This window comes from Monodelphis domestica, chromosome 5 (genome assembly GCF_027887165.1).
Source record: "Monodelphis domestica isolate mMonDom1 chromosome 5, mMonDom1.pri, whole genome shotgun sequence".
NCBI classification, from domain to species: domain Eukaryota; kingdom Metazoa; phylum Chordata; class Mammalia; order Didelphimorphia; family Didelphidae; genus Monodelphis; species Monodelphis domestica.
The window spans coordinates 27946558-27972774 of record NC_077231.1 but is presented as its reverse complement, the minus strand read 5'-3'; the positions used below and the strand labels follow the sequence as shown (position 1 = coordinate 27972774).

The 26217-nt window shown below is 34.9% G+C and overlaps 1 protein-coding gene across 1 annotated transcript; it reads left to right on the top strand.

Moving 5' to 3' along the window:
- The first annotated feature begins 4106 nt into the window (after window positions 1-4106).
- Window positions 4107-5042, top strand: LOC100031224 (olfactory receptor 6C2-like). Its single transcript, XM_001380502.3, has one exon. The coding sequence runs from the start codon at window positions 4107-4109 to the stop codon at window positions 5040-5042; it is 936 nt and encodes a 311-aa protein (XP_001380539.2).
- The last annotated feature ends 21175 nt before the right edge of the window (window positions 5043-26217 follow it).

Sequence of the window (26217 nt, the reverse complement as noted above, 5' to 3'; positions counted from 1 at the left end):
TTTGTCAGTCATCCCTAAACCAGTGAGAATTTCTATTCTTTCAAAGAAATATGACCCTTGGCCTGAGAAAAGGCTAAGCCTAGCTTTCTGCAAAATAGCTATTCCCTCCAGGCAGCAATTGTTCCATTGCTCTGTCCCATGCTAGGGCACAGGTGAAAGATACCTTACATCTCAGCCTTTTTACACATGGCCAGAAATGGCTTAGTGTTCCCTGAGTTAGGGATCCTCCTGGCTTTTTATTCTCTTTCTTCCTCCATTACCCTTTAGTTTGCCCATATGTTTGATTTTTGATATATCTTGTAATTCTATAGCAATATAGCACAAGCTGGATTATAACCGATTACAAAGAGTGATTATTGCTTCAGGTCTGTGAAGGCCTGAGAAGCAACTTACAAGGTTAAACATTATCTGACTTCTTGTTGTTAAACAGTATTGTAAGTTTATTTATACCAAGGTAAAGAGAAAAGATGAGGAAGGGAAAAGGTGTCCTAATAATAATAATAATAATAATAATAATAACCTAATAATCTTGTTTCTCCACCCAAAACCCACTACAGGCCCTCACGGACCATCTTCATAGATCTGTAGGCTACACTATCCTACTCTGCCTAACTCTATCAAATAAGATAACTAATTACCCTGACCTACTGGTCCAAAATTATTTTTAGACAAGTAAACAGTTTATCAGAATGAGATAGCAAGAACAGTGATGAGTTCCCCCTTGTAGGCCAGTGGCCAAGGGCCAAGATGGCTGGCCTGTTGTCAATGGCATTTTTCTGGGTCTTGGCACCTCACACAACACACACAGCAAGGATCTCACAAAAATATAGAAGCTCACAGTATCTCAAGAGATGGTAACTGGAGACAGGGATAGAAATTATCTTGGGAATATCTCAATGACAGGAAATACAGGAACCTCTGGGTTTCTGTAGGGAAAGGTCAGTTACCTCCTTTAGGCATAGACAAATTGGCCACAGGAAGTAACCTCTCCACTCTACTCAGTGTACAGGAACAACAGATATCCAGCTCCTTCTGGTTCCCAGTTTTATTCCTTCCCCCAATTCTGGAACTCCCCTTTAAGTTCTGTGCATGTAAGCAGACCCTCCTGCACAACTTTGCTGTTTCTTATGCACATTTTTCTTATGCACATCCTATTTTGCAAAGTTTTGCTTTCCTTCATTTTCCCCCTTACACTAAAGATCTCCTGGGATATTTGGTGATTGGGACTCCCCTGGTATCTGATCTATCCCAGGGAACCCTCCTGAGAATTTCTCCTGAGTGAAAAATCAGAATGATCCTTTAAAGGGTGTGGAGAAAAACAGGGAGATGCCAAGGGTCTGCTCTAGTGCAAGACTTACAATTTAAGCATATTTTCTAATGCTGTGGCAGAGACTTCCTTTCTCAGTGGACAGAGGTCCCATAGCTACCTCTTTAAAACTGTTTTTTTTTTCAATTATATGATAGACTCATGAGTTATTCAGAATCTGAATCCCCAAAGAATCTGTTGTTTGCTCTCACTGGATTCCCTGAATACCTTCAGGAGTCTGAGCAAGTAAAATATTTAGAGAGGAAAATACAACTCCCTTCCCAGATATTTAAGGCTTTTTCCTCTATAGTACAGATTTGGGTCTAGATATTGTCTTCCCTTTCCAGTGGTGCCATCTTCCTAGAGGCAACTAGCCATATGGCACAGTTAAGAGACTGCTGGGCCTGGAGTCAGGAAACTCGAGATCAAAAGTAGCTGGAGACACTCAATAGCTTAGAGACTCTGGGCACATCATTTAATTTCTATTCATCTTAGTTTCCTCAAAAATAAAATGGCAAAAATAATGTCAACTATGACCTAGGGTTGTTGTGAGGAACAAAATGAGATTATTTGTTAAGTGCTTACAGCAGGGCACATAATAGGTACTTGATATTTGTTTCATTCCTTCTGAAGTAAAACTCAAAATAATATTAGAGGTCATCTGAACGAACTTCCATATTTACAGGTTAGGAAATTGAGACTCAAGGAAGTCAAAGTCCAAAAGATCAAAAGTAAGTAAAAACTGAAATTCAAGTCTAAATCTTCATCCTTTACTATACTCCTGCCACCTGCCTCCATTGCTATTCATACTTGAGTCACTTTAGTGACTTTTGGGTTATTCTGGCAATGATATCTATAAAGTACTGATAGAAACATAAGTATGAAAGAGTTTATACAACCTATATTTTCTAATTGTATATTCATGAAGATTAGACTTGCATGTTTTTTTTTTCTATTAAAGAATTTAATGGACATACTTGTCCTCTTAAGAATCAAAATTTATGAGATTTCATTGACTACTCCATGGAGAAAATAAACAATCATTTCTGAGGGGTAACTTCTCTTTTAGTATAATAAGATATTTGAACTTCACACACTCATTTTAATAAATGGTCATAGTGTTGACTTGGGTGAGAGCAGTTTATGGGCAACATTCTGTGATCTGTAGGATGTTGGAAAAATCCTTAATCAAAACACCCCAATGATATCCAATTCTGGAAATTTTAAAACTGAAGATAATTCCATTCTGCAACAAAAATTTCTAATGTAAAAAGAGAACACTTCTGAGACAGGTAACACTTCAGACAAGAGTTAATAAGGACATAATCATCTTTTCCATTATTTTGACAATGTTATTCTGATATGATGGGTTGCTTTTATAATCCTGTTTATTTTATTTTCTACATATAAAAGCATTAATCTGAGAATGGATCCATAGGTTTCACAATAATGTGAAAGACATCTATGAGATAAAAAGCTTATAGTTTCTTCTTTTAAAAAATGACCAATTGCACAGCAATATGGACTAATTATAAACTTTCTGTCTTAAAAAACTCATAGAACTGAAAGACAGGGAAAGAAACAGAGATAGGGAAAAGGTAGGAGAGGCAAAGACAGATACAGAGAGGGAGAGGGGGAGATAATAAGAGAGAGAGAGAGAGAGAGAGAGAGAGAGAGAGAGAGAGAGAGAGAGAATGCATCTGACAAGACAGGTTTCTTGAGTCACAAGGACAAGAAACTCTGAAAAACTTTTAAGGATATCATCAAATATCTCATTATATCCCTCACATAAAGAGAATGAATAAAGCACTTTCCACAAATTCATTTATCAGTTAAAATAAAAATACTCCTTAGAAGTAGCCATTATCAGCAACTCAAAATTTACAGGGAATTCATTTCTCATAGGAATAAGGATATGATGTTAGAAAGGATCTTCTAGTGAATAACCAACGCAGCAATTTAAGAGATGAAGAAACTCAGATCTGAAAGATAAAGAGACTTGTATAAGATAACATGATTTTTTATGGAGCATACAATGGTTTTTAAAGCAGGTTTTCTGATTTCTAATAAAGATGTTTTCAAACATAGTAGCTGTCAATGGGTAGGGAGATTTCTGTAAAATGATATTCAGGTTCCAAATTTTTTTTTTGTTGGAAGGAATTGAACAGAGAAATACAGCAGTCATGCCAACTCAAATAGAAATGGGAGCCACTAATAAATGAGTGAAAATCTTTTCAAGATTCAAATTTACTTATTTTAAAATGTAATATTATCTAATGTTTATGATTTTTATATGTTTTGTTAATATTTCCCAATTATATTTGAATCCGATAAAAGCCACCTTGGATGTGTTTGGGGCCACTGTGTTTCTAACATTTCTGCCCTTAAGTATGGCTAAGGAAAGGAGAAGTGAAAAGATCCATATGAAGAAGGATGAAATAGAAAATTGTGACAAGGAGAGCAAAAGATTTGGGAGAGCAAAAGGTATTAATTACCAAGTGATAAAGAAATAACTGGCTGAACCAGGAAGGGACTCGAGAAGACAGTGAAATACAATTTGGTGATTCATTCACTAAGAAAAATTCCTTGCTTATTCAAAAGAAATTGTAAGAGAGGTGATGGGATCAATATAGTGCTGGAAATAATAATTTTCAGGAAGAAAAATATAATATACATGAGTTACATGTGTCATTTTTTCTCACAGTTCCTATGAATCTCCTAATTTTCTGTACATAGTCCTCCACAAAAACTAATTCTCCTCTATTTTGTGTGCAGGTTAATCAGAATTCAAAAGAAAAGAATGACAAATCACACAGGGATAACAGTATTCATCTTGCAGGGACTGACAGATAATCCACAGCTACAGGTTTGGCTTTTTATATTTCTGTTTCTCAACTACTTCTTGAGTCTAACTGGGAACCTGACCATCATCACCCTCACCTTGGTGGATCCCCACCTGAAAACTCCCATGTATTTTTTTCTCCGAAACTTTTCCTTCTTAGAAGTCTCACTAACAACTTCCTGTATTCCCAGATACCTCTATAGCATATCAACTGGAGACAAAACCATTTCCCGTAATGCTTGTTACACTCAAATATTTTTTGTCATCCTTCTTGGAGCAGTAGAGTTCTTCCTTCTGGCTACCATGTCCTATGATCGCTATGTGGCCATCTGTAAACCTCTACATTATACAACTATCATGAACAGAAAAGTCTGTAACTGGCTCCTGTTGAGCTGTTGGATGGCTGGGCTATTGATCATCCTTCCCCCTCTTAGCTTAGGTCTCTATTTGGAATTCTGTGACTTCATTATTGACCATTTTTCTTGTGATACATTTCCTTTGCTAAAGATTTCATGCACAGACACACAGTTGATAGAGGGAGTGGTTTTAATTGATGCAATATTGACACTTATCAGTACTTTACTCTTTGTGATTTGGTCTTATGCCGCCATTGTCAAGACTATTCTGAGATTCCCCTCTGCCCAGCAAAGGAAAAAGGCCTTTTCCACTTGTTCCTCCCACATGGTTGTTGTCTCCATATCTTATGGCAGCTGCATCTTCATGTACATCAAACCGTCTGGAAATGAAAAAGTGGATATGAACAAGGTGGTGTCAGTTCTCATGGCCTCTGTTGCCCCTGTGATGAACCCCTTCATTTACACCCTGAGGAACAAACAAGTTATACAAGCCTTTAAGAATTTAGTTAAAAGGATTGCAATTTTCACAAAGCAGTAAAAGACTATGGAGCTCAACATGCCAAATGGTAAAGAAAAAGCTGTCCATAATTTTGCAAGCCTCTCTTATGTTTCTTGCTAACCTCTTCTATCATATATGGAGTTCAAGGAGTTCAAGGTTCTCTTGCCTTCTTTCTCCTGAAGAACTAAATATATAGACCCCCCCCCGATATAAGTCTCTTTTCCTCCCTTTTTGTCATACTTTCTGGACAACAGCCACCTATTCCAGAGACACCATTTCCCTGTCAACTATTTCTATAGCTCATTGACTCAAGATCACCCACATTCTTAGACAGATTCATGAAAGAAATTAATTTGGAGTCAAGAAGCCCTGAATTCTAATTCATCATCAGTCATTTACTCTGAAAAACTTTCAAGTCAAAGATTTATATGCTTAGAGGGGTCAGGTATTTTGGAGACTATATAAGTCAACTCTTTCACTTTGTTCATAAGGAAACTAAAGCTTAAACTTGTCCATCTGTAAGTCAATCAATAAGTATTTATTAAATTACTTCCAATGATATGAAAAATAGTAAATCACAATCCTTGCCTTCAAGGAGCACACATTATAATGAGACAATAAGTAACAAATACACAGAAATAAACTGTAATAGAGGAAAAATAGTAAACAGAGGGAAGACATTAGAATTAAGGAAACCAGGAAACAATGAAGGGGATGGAAAGGATTCCAGGCACAGGGAGCAGTCACATAGCCTAGAGCTGAGAGATGGAATGCATGTCTTGTTCATGGAACAGCCAGGAGGTCAGAGACACTAGATCAAAAAGTAAGTTGTGGAGAGTAAAATGCAGGAAGAGGTTAGGTTATGGCAAGTGATATACAACAAAGGGCATAGAATGCCAAAATGAGGGGTATTTTTATTAGAGAGTCACTAGACATAATTGAGTAGGGAAAGTAGACATAGCTAGAGAAGTGCTTTTGGGAAATCATTTCAGTGACTGCACAGACAATAGATTGTAGGTGAGAGGACTGATAGGTAAGATTCCTTCCAAATCCATGATACTATGATTATGTGATCCAATAACTGCCCTAGAAGGCAATCATGCCTCTCTATAGAATGAAAAATTCATCCGTATGCACCTCCTGTGCATTTATTTCCCTTACCTAGAAGAAATAGTGTCTGTATTTGGTTTCTTTATTGATTCAGAAATAACTAATTTCTCTTTTGTATTTTCTATATGATAAAATAATGGCTCTCTTTTTTAAATTATCTTGATTACATGTATTTAAATAGTTTAAGTAAAGTTTCTTTAAGTTTTTTGTATTGACCAATATCAAAGCCAAATTTTTAGTTTGCCTATCTATGGAAACCCTAGGAAAATAGGAGAAATACAACTGATCTAGAATCATAAGAGAAAAAATCTTCCATTCAAAAATAATGAAATCAATGTAATTCTCTATGACTCTGAAGGCTCACTTCATCCCCAGTGTGTTGGCACAGCTTACTAAAATAGTAAATATGAAAACAAATGTGGAAAGACAGACACATTGGTACATATTGTTAGAGTTATGAATTAGTTCACTTTGTCTGGACAATAACTCAAACTCTGCCACAGAAACTAAACTCTTCATGATCTTAAACCCTTGGCAGTTGACTGCCTATTAAATAGGAAAATCGGGTTTGTACTGTATCAGGTTTTTTTTCTACCTCATATTCCTGATGATTATGTTAGCAATGGGGGAGGGGGTTGGAAGTTATGATATGTATTTTAGGAAAATCAATATTATGGCTGAACAGATGATGGATTGAAGTAGAGAGAGTCTTGTGCCAGGTAAATTCTTCAGCAGTCTTATTACAGTCTTCCAATAGTCAAGTGATATGGCACTGTACCAAGATGGTAGGCTATAAGGGACATATCATATTCAGGAGATATAGCAAAGGTGAAATTCACAAGATGTAGCAACTGATTGTATATGGGATGAGAGACAGGGACAATTCAAAGATGGAGCCTACTCTGCAAACCTGAAAGTTTGGAAGAATACTTGTACGCTTGACAGAAAAAGACAATTTTGAAAGGGAGAACCTTTAGAGGGAAAGAAAATTGGATCAATTTTAGACATATTAAGCTTAGTTAAGCTATGTGTTAGAATTCCAACTTAAGATATCCAAAAGGCAGTTGAAGATGTGAAACTGGAGGTCAGCAAAAACATCAAACAGGATAGGTAGGTTTGAGAACCATCAGCACTCGGATTTTCATTAAATCCATGAGAGTTGTTGAGAACACCAAGTGAAGTAATATACAGAGAAAAGAGAAGAGGAACCAAGACAACTTCCTGAGAGATACCTACAGTTAGTGGGCATAACTTGTATGAGAATCTAGCAAAGGACAATGAGTAAGAGTGGCCTGGTAGGTAGAAGGACAACCAGGAGGGAACAATAACTTGAAAACCTAGAGATAAGAAAATATCAAAGAGAAGAGGGTGATCAAGATCAAAACCTGCAAAGAGGTCAAGAAGAATAGGAGGATGAGAAAACTCCATTGGATATAGCAATTAAGAAATTATTGATAAATTCTGGAAAGAGTAATTTCAGGGAAAGATGAGGTCAGAAGCTACATTGGAGAGTGCTAAGAAGAGAGAAAGAGAAGAGTCTAAGTGGGTACATTTGTTGTAGATGGCATTCTGAAAGAGCTCAAACACAAAAGTCAGGGGAGATTAAGTAGTTAGCAGGGACAGAAGAATCAAGTGAGGGATTTTCAGGATGAGAGAGAAATAGACATGTTTGTAGGCAAGAGAAATAGACATGGTTGTAGGCAGCAAGGAAGGAGCAAGTAGACAAGTAGAGACAGAAGGTAAGTGAGAGAAAAAGAATGATGGGAGGAAAGATTGAACATCTTGGACAATATGTCATGGAACACATTAAGACCTTAGGCAAGACCATAAAACATAGTACATTTAGTAGGGAGCATTTTGACCCAGGCCTGGGCCTCAAAATCCAGTGCTCTTTTCCTCTCGATCAGGTTGCTTCTTATTTGCTTCCACAAGAGTCAGAATCAAGTCAATTCTGCTCTCATAGCAGGAGAATGTTGTCTATTCATTCCCCTACAATTCCCTTCACCATTCCTTTAACTTTACACATGAACATCTCTCTTCCTGGCCACCATTCAGTTTTACATTTTGTGTTTGCCTGTTACAATGTAAGTTCCTTGAGGTCAACTATTACCTGGCTTATGGGTTTTGTTTTTGTGAACCCATCCCATAGCACAGTATCTGGTTCATAATGTATACTTAATAAATGCCTTTTCATGTATTCATTCATTGGGAATAGATGTAGACTATGTAGGGACTTTTGTTGAGTAATATCGATAGAAAGGGAGTTTACTTGTTAACTATTGCAAAAATGCTTTACTTGTGTGATTGCCTGAGACTAAGAGGATATGAGTGACTAATGAGTAAGATTCCTTCTACTTCTATAATACTATGGAACTATGATTCTATAATCCAAAAACTGCCTTAGAAGACAATTGTGCCTATCTGTAGAATATAAATTGATCACTGTACCTCCAGTGAATTCCCCTTAATTATGAGTACTCATATAGGCATAACAGCTATCTTGCTTCTTTATTGACTCAGATATAAGTCATGTCTTTTATATTTTCTGTGTGATAAAATAAAGGCTATCTTTTTTAAAATATATACTTACCTTTTATATGTTGAAGTGAAGATTGTTTATCCTTTCTGTGGTTGCCAATATAAGAGTCAAATTTTGAGGTTGCCTATGGAAATCCTTAAATAAGAAGAAATGTAACTGACCAAGAATCACTAGTGGGAAAAAATCTCAAACTCAAAGACAATGAATGAAATGTAAATGAAAACCTGATTAAATTGTTAATGAAGGAAGAATTATGGGAAGATGGGTACAGTAATATATAATGGTGGGGCTATGAAATAGTCCAACTCTTCTGGAAAATAACTCAAACTATGCTACCAAAATTTAAATCTTGCATCATGATGGACCTATGGTGGTTTCCTGCCTCCTCCATAGGAAAATTAAGATCTTAGTGTTTCAATTGTACCCCTACTTCAGATTCTTGATGAATAATTCTATGTTAGGCTCTAATCCAATGAATCCTCCTCAACAATGCCTGGAGAATTGTAGAGATGATAAAAAAATGTATCAGAATAAGTTTTATTCCCTCATATAAAGAGTAATGTTGAGCAATAAAGTATTGGTGGGGGGGGTGGCCAAGTGTATATAGAGAGAGCCAGGACTGGAAATTGGAGGCCCTGAGTTCATATCTGACCATTAGATACTTCCTAGATGTGTTATCACTTAACTTCATTTTCCTAGACATTATTGCCTTGGAACCAATGTTTAGTATTAATTCTAAAGCAGAAGGTAAGGGGCTATGGAGTTAAGATTTAAAAAAATAATTACAGAAGGATTACAATCAGTCAAGAGTTTTTACTAGCCTCATTAGGTCATTTGTAGTAAGCATTCTCCTTACTTTACTCTTCTACTGATTATAACAAAATGAATGGCAAGTGTACTTTTCCTTCTCCCTCCATCATCAGTAAAACATACACTGAGAATTATCCTTTTCTGAAAAAAAAATATCTTTTTCTAACATGGTAAAAAAAACATATTTGCGAAGGGGATATACTATAATTTTTCCAAATTAATATAACAAATAAAAATTCTCCCTTCACACCAAGATTTTGATAAAGACTGATCAAGATGACACAAATGCAAAGATAATTATTCCATTCAGCCAATAACACAGTTATTTTCTTAGAAAACCTTTAATTAGCAAAGAAAAAATTTTGAGGCAGTTGACCAAGCTACTAAGTTTGTTGAGTACATTGGAACTTTCTGTTATATGGGTGGATCATTATGTGATCAATCATGGAGTCATTTCTGTATTCTATAGTCTAGCAATATGCCAATATTCATAGCATTCTAGAATAAAAATAATAAGCAGTTCATCCAGGAAGCAAATAAAACAGAAAAACAAAAATAAAGACTAAACAATGAAATCATACAGGCACTAAGTTATAACCATGATAAAGTTATTTAAAAAGTAAAAATGTTTCCGAAATTTAGATCTCTGCTTCCTCAGTAAATTCCTTGAATGAAGGTAAAAGTTTTCTTTTATATGTTTGGTGCATACAGAAAAAAGAACAGAACTTATAGGTAAGATCAAGAGACTGAGGAAAATGTGATTGGTTACATAACCAAGACACAGGGAACAAAATGATTGGCTCAAAATTTGGCTCTGAGAGGTTAACAATGACTGATTCTATGACTGACTAAGAAGTGACCATTGTGTTAGTCCACCTGCAAAATAGTGGTTCAGACTTCTCTTGGATCATTCCTGAAAGATAACTTGATAGTACATAAATAATGGGTCAGTATCCCTAACATCCATACACATCCTTTAAGGACATGATGGCGAATCCATGGCACACATACTACAGATGGCACACAGAGTTCTCTGTGTGAGCATGTTCATGTCATCCACCAGAGTTAGTTACTAGAAAGGCAGAGGGACTCAGGCAAAGCTTCTTCCTTCTACCACACCTCTCCACCCCTCTTCTCAGCAGCTCAATAAAAGTGCTTATTACCTCTTCTACACAGAGCAAATGGCCAACTCCATCCCTTAATCCCAGCTCTGTCTGGGTTAAAGTAGCTGGGTGTGGTTGAGGGGGGTCAGTCAAGGGGAAGGGGGCATGACACACAGTGGTGGGTTTGAGGCATAGCACCCAGTGGAAGGGGAGCAGGGCAGGGCTTGCAGCTTCTAAAAGGTTCTAAAAGTTTCAACATCACTGCCCCAAAATTAGCAAAATTCTTTGGGGCAAGAATAGAATAGAACAGTGATTAGCAAGAGAACTGGATTTCTAAACTATACACATTACATGCCACCTGAATTCTGAATCATAAAAAGGTAATTAAAAAGAGGGAAAATAAAAAAACAAAACAAAATTTTTAAGAGACTCATTAAGTTAAAATGACATGTATACCTATAAGAAAAGAGGTCATTGGTAACTCTGAAAAATTGTTATTATCACCTGGGGAGCTAGAAGAATTACACTTAGAGGGAACAGTGACAAACTGTATATGATGAAATGCCAAGACATAAAAATGTATATCAATATATATATGGATAAATATATATGTATATGTATATATATATATATATACAACTAGAGCTATAAAAAGAGTTGATTACTAAAAGAAATGGGAAAAGAAACAAAAATGGGTAAATTTATATGTCACAACAAAGCTCAAAGTGGTAGGGGGGAGAACATCAATACACTGGAAGGGTAAAGAAGTTGGAGATAGGAAATACTCAACTCTTCCACGCATTGAAATTGACTCAAAGAAGGAAGAACAATCCAATCCATTGGGACAGAGAATTGATATGAGCCCTATATGGAAGTAGAAGGGTAACAAATGGACTGGTAGGGAGGGAAGCAGTACAAGGGAGGGAGATGGTGGGTGGAGGTAGTTTAAAAAGACTGCAAAAAAAATAAGGGGGGAATAAGAAGGGAGAGGGTAGAAAGGGAAATAAAATAAGGGTGGGAATTAGAGGGACTAATTAAAAACAAAACATTGGTGTAGAAGGAAATAGTGAAAGAAGAAAAGGCAGGAGTAGGAGTAAAAATCAAAATGCTGGGAAATACACAGCTGGTAACCATAACTCTGAATGCGAGTGGTTTACTCACCCATAAAACGCAAGTGAATAGCAGAGTGGATTAGAATCCAAAACCCTACTACATGCTGCCTACAAGAAACATACATGAGGAAGGTAGATACACATAGGGTCAAAGTAAGAGGATGGAGCCAAATCTTTTGGACATCAACTGATAAAAAGAAAGCAGGAGTCACAATCATGATGTCTGACAAAGCCAAAGTAAAAATAGAGCTACTTAAAAGAGATTGGGAAGGTAATTACATCCTGATAAAAGGCAGTAAGTATAGGCAATGGGGAAATATCAGTACTCAACATGTATGAACCAAATAGCATGGCATCCAAATTTCTAAAGGAGAAACTAGTGGAGCTCAAAGATGAATTAGATAGAAAAGCTATACTAGTGACAGACCTGAACTTCCTCTATCAGAACTAGATAAAGCAAACCAAAAAATAAGTAAGAAAGAGGTAAGAGAAATGAATGAAATCTTAGAAAAATTAGAGTTAATAGATATGTGGAGAAAAATAAACAGGGACAAAAAGGAATACACCTTCTTTTCATCAGCACATGTTACATTCACAAATATTAAACATGTATTAGAGCACAAAAATTTTGAAAACAAGTGCAAAATAGCAGAAATAATAAATGTGACCTTCTTAGATCACAATGCAATGAAAATAATAATTAGTAAGGGTACATGGAGAGACAAAAATTAATTGGAAATTAAACAATGCAATTCTCCAAAATTGGTTAAAAAACAGATCATTGAAACAATTAATAACTTCATTGAAGAAAATGACAATGATGAGACATTCTTTCAAAATCTATGGGATGCAGCCAAAGCAGTTAACAAACCAGAGAGGGCAGAGGTCAATGAATTGGGCATGCAAATTAAAAAACTAGAAAGTGAACAAATTAAAAATCTTCAGATGAAGACTAAATTAGAGATCCTAAAAATCAAAGGAGAAATTAATAAAATTGAAAGTCAAAGAACTATTGATTTAATAAATAAGACTAGAAGCTAGTACTTTGAAAAAACAAATAAAATACACAAAGTACTTGTCAATCTAATTTTAAAAAAAGAAATAAGAAAACCAAATTGATAGTATCCAAGATAAAAAGGGAGACCTCACCCCTAATGAAGAAGAAATTAAGGCAATCATTAAAAATTAGTATGCCCATATGTGTGTATACGTGTGTGTGTCACAATAAATATTACAATCTAGGATGAATATTTACAAAAATATATATAGTGTCTAATCTAACAGAGGAAGAAATAGACTACCTAAACAACCCCATATCAGAAAAAAGAAATTGAACAAGCCATATGAACTCCCTAAGAAAAAATCCCCAGGTTCAGATGGATTCAAAAATGAATTCTATCAAACATTCAAAGAACAACTAACCCCAATATTATACAAACTATTTGACAGAATAAGCAAAGAAGGAGTTCTACCAAATTCCTTTTATGACACAAATATGGCACTGATTCCAAAGCCAGGCAGGTCAAAAACAGAGAAAGAAAACTATAGACCAATCTCATTAATGAACATAGATGCAAAAATCTTAAGTAGGATACTAGCAAAAAGACTCCATCAAGTGATCATGAGGGTTATTCACTATGACCAGGTAGGATTCATGCCAGGAATGCAAGGATGGTTCAATATTAGGAAAATCATCCACATAATTGACCATATTAACAAGCAAACTGACAAAAATCACATGATTATTTCAATAGATGCAGGAAAAGCCTTTGACAAAATACGACACTCATTCCTATTGAAAACACTAGAAAGCATAGGAATAGAAGGACCTTTCCTGGGGGGCAGCTGGGTAGGCCAGTGGATTGAGAACCAGGCCTAGAGATGGGAGGTCCTAGGTTCAAATCTGGCCTCAGACACTTCCCAGCTGTGTGACCCTGGGCAAGTCACTTGACAAGAAGAAGAAGAAGCAGAAGAAGCAGAAGAAGCAGAAGCAGAAGAAGAAGAAGCAGAAGAAGAAGAAGAAGAAGAAGAAGAAGAAGAAGAAGAAGAAGAAGAAGAAGAAGAAGAAGAAGAAGAAGAAGAAGAAGAAGAAGAAGAAGAAGAAGAAGAAGAAGAAGAAGAAGAAGAAGAAGAAGAAGAAGAAGAAGAAGAAGAAGAAGAAGAAGAAGAAGAAGAAGAAGAAGAAGAAGAAGAAAGAAGAAGAAGAAGAAGAAGAAGAAGAAGAAGAAGAAAAAGAAGAAGAAGCAGAAGAAGCAGAAGAAGAAGAAGCAGAAGAAGCAGAAGAAGAAGAAGCAGAAGAAGCAGAAGAAGAAGAAGAAGAAGAAGCAGAAGAAGAAGAAGCAGAAGAAGCAGAAGAAGCAGAAGAAGAAGAAGCAGAAGAAGCAGAAGAAGAAGAAGAAGAAGAAGAAGAAGAAGAAGAAGAAAGAAGAAGAAGAAGAAGAAGAAGAAGAAGAAGAAAGAAGAAGAAGAAGAAGAAGAAGAAGAAGAAGAAGAAGAAGAAGAAGAAGAAGAAGAAGAAGAAGAAGAAGAAGAAGAAGAAGAAGAAAGAAGAAGAAGAAGAAGAAGAAGAAGAAGAAGAAGAAGAAGAAGAAGAAGAAGAAGAAGAAGAAGAAGAAGAAGAAGAAGAAGAAGAAGAAGAAGAAGAAGAAGAAGAAGAAGAAGAAGAAGAAGAAGAAGAAGAAGAAGGCCTTTCCTAAAAATAATTAACAGCATATATCTAAAACCATCAGCAAACATCATCTGCAATGGGGACAAACTAGAAGCCTTCCCAATAAGATCAGGAATGAAACAAGGATGCCCATTATCTCCTCTATTATTTAACATTGTACTAGAAACACTAGCTGTAGCAATTAGAAAAGAAATAGAAATTGAAAGTATTAAAATAGGCAATGAGGAGACCAAGCAATCACTCTTTGCAGATGATATGATGGTCTACTTAAAGAACCCCAGAGAATCAACCAAAAAGCTACTCGAAATAATCAATAACTTTAGCAGAAGTTGCAGGATACAAAATAAACCCACATAAGTCATCAGCATTTCTATATATCTCCAACACATCTTGACAGCAAGAATTAGAAAGAGAAATTCCATTTAAAATCACTCTAGACAAATTAAAAATACTTGGGAATCTATCTGCTGAGAGAAACACAGGAACTATATGAACACAACTACAAAACACTCTCCATACAATTAAAACTAGATCTAAGCAATTGGAAAAACATCGACTGCTCATGGGTAGGATGAGCTAACATAATAAAAATGACCATCCTACCCAAATTAATTTACTTATTTTGTGACATACCCATTGAACTACCAAAAAACTTTTTTACTGAATTAGAAAAAAAACATAACAAAGTTCATTTGGAAGAACAAAAGATCAAGGATATACAGGGAAATCATGAAAAAAAAAGCGAAGGAAGGAGGCCTTGCAGTCCCAGATCTCAAACTGTACTATAAAGTAGTGGTCATCAAAATAATTTGGTACTGGCTAAGAGACAAAAAGGAGGATCAGTGGAACAGAGTTAAGGTAAGGGATCTTAGCAAGACAATCTATGACAAGTCCAAAGATCCCAGCTTTGGGGACCAAAACCTACTATTTGATAAAAAAAAATACTGCTGGGAAAATTTAAAGACAATATGGGAGAGATTAGGTTTGGATCAACATCTCACACCCTACACCAAGATAAACTCAGAATGGGTGAATGCCTTGAATATAAAGAAGGAAACTATAAGCAAATTAGGTGAACACAAAATAGTATACATCAGATATTTTGGAAAGGAAAGATTTTAAAACCAAGCAAGAGCTAGAAAAAAATCACAAAATGTAAAATCAATAATTTTGATTACATCAAATTAAAAAGGTTTTGAACAAACAAAACTAATGCAACCAACATTAGAAGGGAAGCAACAAACTGGGAAAAAATCTTCATAACAAAAACCTCTGACAAATGTCTAATTACTCAAATGTATAAAGAGCTAAACCAATTGTACAAAAAATCAAGCCATTCTCCAATTGATAAATTGTCAGGGGACATGAATAGGCAATTTTCAGTTAAAGAAATTAAAACTATTAATAAGCACATGAAAAAGTGTTTTAAATCTCTTATAATCAAAAATATGCAAATCAAAACAACTCTGAGGTATCACCTCACACCTAGCAGATTGACTAACATGCTAGCAAAGGAAAGTAATGAATGCTGGAGGGGATGTGGCAATGTTGGGACATGAATCTATTGCTGGTGGAGTTGTGAATTGATCCAACCATTCTAGATGACAATTTGGAACTATGCCCAAAGGGTGCTAGAAGACTGTCTTCCCTTTGATTCAGACATAGCACAGCTGAGTTTGTACTCCAGAGAGATAATAAAGAAAAAGACTTGTACTAGAATATTCATAGCTGCGCTCTTTGTGGTGGAAAAAAATTGGAAAATGAGGGGATGTCCTTCAATTGGGGAATGGCTGAACAAATTGTGGTATATGTTGGTGGTGGAATACTATTGTGCTAAAAGGAATAATAAAGTGGAGGAATTCCATGGAGACTGGAACAACCTCCACGAAGTAATGCAGAGCGAAAGGAGCAGAACCAGTCAAACATTGTACACAGAGACTGATACACTGTGGTACAATCGAATGTAATGGACTTCTTCATTAGTGGCAATCCTGTGATCGTGAACAACTTGGAGGGATGTACAAGGAAGAACACTATCCGCATTCAGAGGAAAAACTGTGGGAGTAAAAACACCAAAGAAAAACAATTGCTTGAATACATGGGTTGAGGGGATATGGCTGAGGATGTAGACTCTAAATGAACATCCTAATGCAAACACCAACAACATGGAAACAGGTTCTGATCAAGGACACATGTAATGTCCAATTAAATTGTGTATCGGCTGCAGGAAAGGTGGGGGAGGGGAAGGAGGGAAATAATGTGATTATTGTAACCAAGGAATTATGTTCTAAATTGACTAAATAAATTAATTTTTAAAAAGTATAATGAAAAAGGGACATCATGTTGAAAAAGCTCACTAAATTAAGATAGACAAATTGACTCTAGTAGTATTACTCCTATTTTACCTATAAGGAGCAAAAATATTAGGAATTTGCTACAAGGAGTATCATTATTATATTGGATATTAACCCATAGATGGCAGGGACCATCCTGTCTATGTCCTTGTATCTCTAAGGCCTAGAATAGTGCCTTACACACACATTAGGTGCTTAATAACTCTATTGAATTAGCAGCCAGCTGCTGCTATTTTATACCTCCTTCTAATATGAATTTGTGAAAAATCTCTCTCATATTTCATTAAAAATAGGAAGAATTAACTTTGTTTAATGGTTTATATGCCCTAAAGTTATTTTAGGTCACAATGCACTGAAAATAGCAATTTGTATTTAAAAATAAAATCTCCTCCCCAAAATATATTATTTCAAATTTATTAGGCTTTATGCTTCCAAACCCCACTGGTTATTGTTCTTCTTAAGCATCAATTTAATTATGGCCCTGGATGTCTTATCTATATTACTTTTTTATTATTGCTGGCAAATATTGGCATAGTCCTGAACATTCCTAGATCAAGTTTTGAGGAATAGACATCTTTATACAGAGAAAATCATGTTTTATATATTCTGCCAGTATCCAGCACCTAGTATTCACAATAGTGCCTTGAACATGTAATTATTTAAGAAGTGTTTGTTGAATTCAGAAAATGTGTTAACTACTTACATCTTCAATGGTACCTCGGAAAGCTTTGGCCTACAGTTCATAAATAATTTCAGCTTCATATTGATAACCTGGACAAGTACCTATTAGAAAAATATTGCAGATCTAAAACTAGTTTGATTCTGAACACATTTCCTTAGTACAGAACAATGAGATAAAGCTATTAATCACAACAGAAAATAAGAAACAGAGAATCAATGCTGGCAAAGAATGTTCCCAGCAAAGAAATGATGGAACTTTATATTAAAAAAAAAGAACTTTTAGAGCTATTACTTTGGCAATTCCCATCTAATGGTAAGGCATCAACCAACTTATTGGAACTGTTGGATAAGAAGAAAAACAGGTATAAGGGTAATGAATGAACAGAAAGAAAAACAGGTGTGAGGGTTATGAATGAATAGAAAGAAATTATGAAACAAAAAGACCATGTGATTCGGGAGGAGGCAGTCCATACTGACTAGTATTTAATGTATATAGATTTTTCTCTCAATTCCACCACTCACCATTTGTGTTTACCTTGGGTGTTAACCTTAGTTTTTCCACATGTAAAACAGTGATGTCATCTATACCTTACAATAAATTGCTTTATGATGGAAAGACAAAATAACATATAAAGTACTTTAAGTTTTTCAGAGGAAGATGTTCTATTAATGTCAATATAATTTGTTAGAAATAAATTTATATGTGAAAAATTGGAAATTTTAATATCAATATAAATAATTGATATTTTTGAGAAAAAATTATGAAAATGACACAAAAATGCCAAAATTCTAGGTTGTAACTAAAGTAGTTATAAAAGAAAAAATTATGGAACTAAAAATATATTTAACAAATTGGAAAAAGAATATTGATGAAGTAAATATGCTTTTTTATTCAAAAGACAAGAAGTAAAGGAAATTAAAATGAGAAGAAAAAATCAACTGGAAAATATAGAAAATGAAAAGTAAAACTAAAAGCTACTTCTTTTAAAAGAATGACTTTTTTATAAAACTTTGGCAAATCTGATTTGAAGGAGGGTAAAAAATTAAATCAACATACCAGCAAATGATCAAGGTGAAAGCACAACAATCCCAAGAAATATGAAAATAATTATTAGACCCTAATCTATATGCTAACAAAAATTAGGAAACTAAAGAAATATAGAAGTATATTCAAATGTACAAAATTTTCAACCTAACAGAAAACCAAATGATGGCATCAAATGATCCAAAAATAAATTGAAATAGAATTCACAGTAAAGAAAATAAAAATAAAGAGTTGGTCCTAATGGATTCACAGAAGAATTTTATCAAAAAATTGTAAACAAATTGGTAACCATACTACAAAAATTCTTCTTACCAACTGAGAAAGGAAACATATTGGCAGGTAGCTCTTGTTGGATAGAGTCCTAAAACTTAAACCTACTAATAACAAAGCAAGATAATCATGTTTACCAAGTTATCAGTGAATACTGATTCAAAAACTTTTAATGAAGTCTTGCCAATGGACTACAGTGATCACCTCAGTCTTCTCCCCACAGGCAGAGAATGAAAGCCTATCTGGATTAGTGAAACTGGGGTATGGATAGGAGTGTTCCCCTGCTGAATAGCAGCTAGTACAGGTTTGATAACCCATGTAGTGGGGCTGGGGGGGGAAAGGGGGGGAAGATTTATACTTCACCCTCCAAAGGGAAAAAAAAAACCAAAGGTGCTTCTACATGGCTCTCAAACCCTTGGGCAATCAGGCATGGACTGCAGTAGCTCACAGACCGAAGAAATGGCACAGAGTTAGGAGGCTAATTATTGACTAAGGGAAACACACCTGGGTTTCCAAGGCAAGCAGTGAGCAAGCACTCAACTGTTGACAATGTACTTTACCAGCTGCCTGGAGAATAGCTCCAAGGAATCCCAGATTGTGTGTCCTAAAGATGTGGTGGCAGCAATCAGTAACAACAGCAGCAGCAGGAGGAGGAGGAGCAGATAGCTGGAACAACCCAGGGAGTTAACAGTAGGAGGCTGGATAAGCAGCAGCAACACCAGAGGCAGCAGGGAGGAATGCTGGCTCAAGCAGATGGGAGAGAGAGAAGCAGCTTATCCCTTCTCCACCAAGAGCCGGGGGCTAAGTCACTCAAACTAAAGCAGCCAGGCAGGAGGGGCAGCAGGAAAAAATGGGGGGGAAAACAGCAGGAGCAGGGCAGCAGCTCTGAAGAGAGTTCAGACTTCTCTCAGAGTTCACAAGGGAGAAGTAGGGTGGTGAAAAGCAATGGCAGGAGAAATAGTGGCTTTGAAAAATTTATCTAGGCTATCTTAAAACATTGAGAATTCTTTCTCCAACTTCAGTGGTTACCATAAATGTAAAAATTAAAATTAATATACAATAACTTCAAGTGTTATATTTTATTAGAAGTAACAAAATAAAATCATGTGCCCATGGCTACTCTACCTTCTCAAAAAGACCACTCCACCAATATCCCAAACTAAGAAGGAAAGAGAGCTAGCCATGGAAGACCACCTAATTTACCTCCTGTCTATGTCAGCACATAGAAACAGGAAGTCAGTGGGTTCCTGGTTAATGTAGTTCAAAGGCACAAGATTTCTAGTTACACAATCCAAGGAATCATTAATCATGACTAATTTGGATGGGTACCAGAAATGAAGGACAGTGCAACATTAGGAAAACAATTAACAAAGGTAATCATATTAAAATCAAAACTATCCAAGACCACATGATTATCTCAGATAATGCAGAAAAATACTTTGACAAAGTACAATACTCCTTTATACTAAAAAAAAAAAAAAACTGTAAAATTTAGCCACACAGGGACTTTTTAAAATATAAAACTATCTAAAATTAAAATAATTATTAAGATAGTTTTTATTAATTTCTTCTTTTTATATTTAAGAAGAAAAGGAGTAATAAGTATTTTCAGTAGGACCTGTGTAGCTTGGCAGTTGATGATAGTTAAAACGGTGTGGTTATGTGTGGTTTGGTAAGTTGGAGACTTAAAGGGATTTTGTCTCTGGGTCCCCTAGAGAGAGGAGTGTGTGTGGCTTGCTCACTTTAGAACTGCTGGAGTCAGAGAAACAGATTTAAGGCTGTAATAAGCTTATTGATTATTAATAGCTTGGGTAGATAAAGTAGATAGATAGTGGTTATATTATTAGAGAGATAGTGTAGGAAGAGTAGGCAAGGACTTTGGCCTAGCAAAAGATACTGCCCTCTGAATCAAGTAGATTTAGGTTTTTCTAGAAAAATTTAGTTAGGATTGGGATTTGGGGTGTAATTATAATCTATCATAAGATTACTTTTACTTTCCTCCTTCCTATTTTCTATCCATATTTTCTAATAATAAAATGAGTGTTTTGAGTTTAATAAATTGCCCACTGGCTTTTGTTCAAACTCCTGCTCCAAAAAATTTAACCCTTCACAAAATGCTGTTAGGATAAATTAAAATGTTTGTTAACGAATACAGTAATAAACCAGAGATGCTTACTCTCCCCACTAGTCTTTCATATTGTTTTGGAATGCTCATGATAGTAATGTTTCAAGAGAAAGACAAGAAAAGTGTAAAAATAAGTCAAGAGGAAATAATGTTATTTCTATTTAATGATGTTTTAATGGTATACTTGGCATATCCTATAGAATTAGTAAAGATACTAATTGGGACCATTCATATCCTTCAGCAAAAATGAAAGCTACAAAATAAGCCTTCAAAAGCCAATAATCAATCAATCAATATTTCTTCAATGCTATGCACTATATTAAGCACTGAGGGTACAGAAAGCGTCCCTACCTACCCTCAAGGAGCTTACAATTTGGTAGGAAGACAACATGTAAATGTATATGTATTTGTTATTTTATTCATTTTATTGACCAAACCTGCCATTTTGTTGGTATTGGGAGATCCATTGAAGAACTCTGTTCCTCTATTTAGACCAATACTTTCTCTGCAACTTTTAGTCTTAGATAAATGAAATAAGTATTATTTCATGTTTCTTAGCTGGGCATAATACCTTTACAAAAGTTGGCCAGATATTAGGGTATTTCAAACCTCACTAACGTTCAAAAAATCTGAAATATTAAACACACCCTATACTGAAGAGAATGCAATAAATGCATATTCAACAAAGAAAATTTGAAGAAAGGATTAAAAATCAATTGCAAACTAAATTAAATCTAATAATTTTAAAGTCAAGAAACAAGTAATTGAATAAGAGATAATTTTATTGTGATGATAAAATGAAGTAATATTTGTAAAGAGCTTTTTCAAAGTTAAAAAGTTATAGAAAAACTAATTATTAATTATTATTTTAATAAGAAAAATGGTAAAACTATAATAGTGGAAAATATCACTGTACCCCAATTGAGAATGTACATCTTTAAGATCTTTTTTAATAAAAGGACTGAAAAATGGAATAACAATTTATGCATGCCTGTAAAATAATGAGAAAATCAAGAAGTCAAAAAGCTCCAAGGAAACACCAAATTCAATATGCTGAAAAATCAATTAAGACACTAAGAAATTTAAAATAAGAATTATGATAATAGCTTAAACAGAAGAACTAGGACCTGACATAATGAACAAAATAAAAAAAAAGCTACTGGATCTGATTAAATGAAAGAGAGGAAAACAAATTTCCATGAAATTAATAGATTATTTTTTTTCAAAAATATAAAAGTTTTGGATTCATTGGACAAGAAATAAAGAATCTAAGTTACCCAAATTCAGAAAATGTTTAAATTAGCAGTAAATGAACTCCCAACACACAAAAACCCAGGATATTTACAAATGGATTTATCATACACTTAAAGAACAAATCCTTCTAATATAACATAAAGTATTTACAAAAATAGGAAAAGAAGGGATCCTACCAAACTTTTTTAAAAATTGTTTTTAAATAGAATTTATTGTCTGTTATCTCATCCCTCTCTCCCCTCACCACACCATAGAAGGTACCACCCAACAAAAAGATATGTATGTGTACAGTTTATGTTTTTCATGTTTCTATTTATCAGTTCTTTTTCTGGAGGTGAATATTTGCAAGATATTCTTCAAATATTAAGTCTGTAGCTTTACATAATGTTCTATTGGTTCTACTCATTTTGCCTTTCATTGTTTCATATAGGTCTTTCCAAGTTTTTTATTATTATCTGTTCTTTGCTTCTTATGGCACAGTAGTAAAACAAAGGAAATGCAAAAGCAAAAAGACTTGTTGACTTCCTGGCACAGAAATTCTAATAACATAGTATATTTTTTAAAATTCTCTCAACCCCTCCCCTCTGATTAATTTCCCCAATGAATCATCTCAAATATGATACTTATAAATTTCAGGACCAACTCACCAAGATACATAATTACCTGAAGGTACTATATATTACATGGAGGGTCTACCCATGATGCTTGGGCATCTCTTAGAATAATGTGACTGATAGACGCATTAACAGAAAGTCATTAGATAATGCTTCCCTTCTGGCACAAGTTTCTTATAAATAAAATAATGAATCAAGGGGGAGATATAAAAAGGATAGATGACACAACCCCAACTGTCTAAGGATTCAAAGTCTTATGCTGCAGATGTCTGATTTCTGGGGATATCTTCTATTGTGGTCATCCTCCTCTTCAGTTTTCTGGAGTCACGTTGGTCCTTAGAACAACTTCTCTGGCATATTGCTGTTCTTTACTTCTATCTAAACCAGATAGTTGCTTGGGAAACTGCCAATAATAGACAGAAAGAAAATTCTAAAGAATCTATGAGGACCTAGCCTATAGTTAAAAAGTTTGATATATAAAACTTTGTATTAGAACATGCTTGAAATCTTGGTATTCCATAAGAAGTATATATTTGACATATAAAATCATTTGATCTACTTCTTTCAAAAAATTTTCACTTAAATTTATTATGTTACTTCCATTATTTTTTCACTTTTAATTATCTTTCTCCTATTATGTGTTATTGTTCATTATTTGTAATTGTTATTTATTCACTTTAATCTTCTCAAACATTAATTTTCTCAATGTCCCTTCAGGAGGATGTGATTCTGCTAAGGATCTTATCCTTTATAAGAGTCATAGATGGCAATTCTTTTTTTTTTTTTGCAAATATGTGGCTTCTATGTCTAAGATTGACAAATACATAAATGAATTTGATAAAAAGATTGTCCAACCGTTCATTATACCAATAGACTTGGAATGAGATTTGTAAAAGGCTAGGCAAATTATTCTACATTGCATCAAATAAGTTATAGTAACCATGCTCAAATAAATTAAGTATGCTCACATAGAGTAATCCTTTCAGATCTTCTCTATAACCTTGGATAGTCCAATTGCATTACAGAATATATCTTATACACAAGTGTTGGTCTTACAACAAACCACAAGTCTTAAGTAGAATTAGATGTCACTCAGAGATAACAAAAATAGACAATAAAACATCTTTTAAGGTAAGATAGGTACAAAGCTCTTATTAATATAGAATGACTACTATTTCGGAAGTAACCTTATTAAACAATGGATTCATATCCTGGTTTTACATGTTTCCAGATAATTGTCTAATTGCCTAACTATTCCTAATATCTTGATGCATCTGATTAAGAGATATAATGTTTTTGGTTATTTAAAATTTGGGATTGCTGATTTAAAGAATGTTGTTATTGCTTTGCAAGAGAAGTTGGATAAAATTGAGAATATGGATGAACATCTGAGAAAATTAAATGGTATGACTGATGATTTAAAGGTGCAGGGCCTGGTGAAGCTTAAAGGACCTGAAGAATAGCAAGCTCCTACTAAGCTAGAGGTAGAAGCTGCAGCTTTAGAGGAGAAGCCAGTTACCCTTTGTCCTCTATGCAATGTGTCCCATGTTACAGCAGACCAGCGGATGGTACATCTGAGACAACATAAAAATTTTACCCAGAGTGAATTGGAATCATTGAAAAAGAGGATTCCAAAGTATGAGGATGCACCTATAAAAGTGGTCAAAGAATTAGCATGAGTAATTAGAATCAAAAATCCCAATTATCAGGATTTTGACTTGTTTCTGGATGAAATTTTAACGAGAAGGGAGAAACAACAGATAGTGGAGCAGACTAATGCAAATACTGATCACACTCCATGGTTGCCAGAGTATAACAATCTGGAGATTCCTTAGAGAATTATCAGCAACTAGGCATGGCAAGGGAGTCTATACTGGAGACCATGAGGGCTAACTTCACCAATCCCGACATGTTGTGAAAAATGCCTGCCCAGTAATAAACACCTATTTCAGGAGTAAATTCCTGAATTGGTTTACCATGGGACTGAATGAGCTCAAGAGAACAGTAACTTATATCTATCAGGATGAGATAGACAAACAAGAGGATAAGACAGAGGTTGTAGAAAAATAAGAAAGCAATTGAAAGAATCCAATAAGAAGATCCAGGAAAGTGAGATACAGCAAGTTAAGACTCTTGCAGCCCTATAGTCTTACAGAACTCCAAGGCAGGAATATAATTATAGGCAAACCAGGCAAAGTCCTCCTAGATTCTTTTTGTGTAATCAAGTTGGGCATGTGGTCAGAGAGTGTAGATATAGAGGGCAATTTGCTGCTCAAAATAGAGGAAACTGAGGAAATGGATATAATATTAGATATAATAATAGGTTTAGGCAAATTTTTAATGGTATGAATAGATTTAATAATGGCTTTAATAACAATTTATGTAATGGTAATAATAATAGTTGCTATAATCATGTGTACAGTAATATTTCCCAGTAAGCTTCAGATTTACAAAGTATGCAAGAGTTTATCTGGACAGGAGTGAGACCTAAATATTCCCAGGTGGCTGGAGGGAATACCCAGAAGGTTGATTTACTAAAGGGAGGCTGCTCAGCATTAAGGTGTTGAAAGGATGGTATGATTAAATTAAGTTTAGACACTGATTGTGGAAAAGAAGTTATTGATGATGATGAATTTAAAATGTAAAAGTGATGTGATAATTAATGAAATTATGGATGTAAATAATGAAATTAATGAGCAAATAAATTATGTAAATAGTGAAGTAGATGAAATAATTAATGTAAATAATGTAGAAAGTAATGAAGACCATAATGATTTAATTGCAAATGTGAGCAATGGAAATGTAGAAACCAATGGAAAGTAGAGTGAGTCACAAAAATCCTGGTAAAATTATAATACTGGAGTACCAAAGGAAAACAAGGATGCAAGAATAAATGAGGAGGTGGAAGTTGATGGACAGGAACTAGGACTGTATTTTCCTGATCCAGATGTGCTGGCTACTATTATTTAAACTCATTCTGCAATGAGTAGCACAGAGCCTCATGTTACTCTGAAAGTGGGGGAACAGATTTATGATTGTCTTGTGGACACAGGGGCTTCTAAATCTGTTCTGCAAACATTCCCAGGATATCGTAAGGCTATGGGAACTATGGAGGTGGTAGGAGTACTTGGAAGACCACAAAGGATTAAGAAGTTGCAACCCAAAATGGTGTCATTGGGCCTGTATTGTATCTGTAGAACACCCTTTCTTGCTAATGCCCAATTCACCTATTAATTTACTTGGAAGAGATCTTTTATGTAAATTAAGATGTACACCAACAGGGCACATAAATTTAGAACTTCCTGAAAGAGCTCTGGATCTTTTCCCAATGTTATTCATAGATGAAACTAAGGCAGAAGCAGAAAGAGGGAGAGTTTATACTATACCTGATGATATACTAGAACAGATATGGGCAACTCATTCTACAGATATTGGTCTATTAAAATTTGCAACTCCAGTTAAAGTTAAGACCAAAGGAGGTTCTCTGCCTTGCATAGCACAATATCCTCTAAGCAAAGAGGCAGTAGCT

What these genes read in the sequence shown, in the direction of transcription:
- LOC100031224 (XM_001380502.3), top strand. Translation starts at nt 4,107, where the DNA reads ATGACAAATCACACAGGGATAACAGTATTCATCTTGCAGGGACTGACA.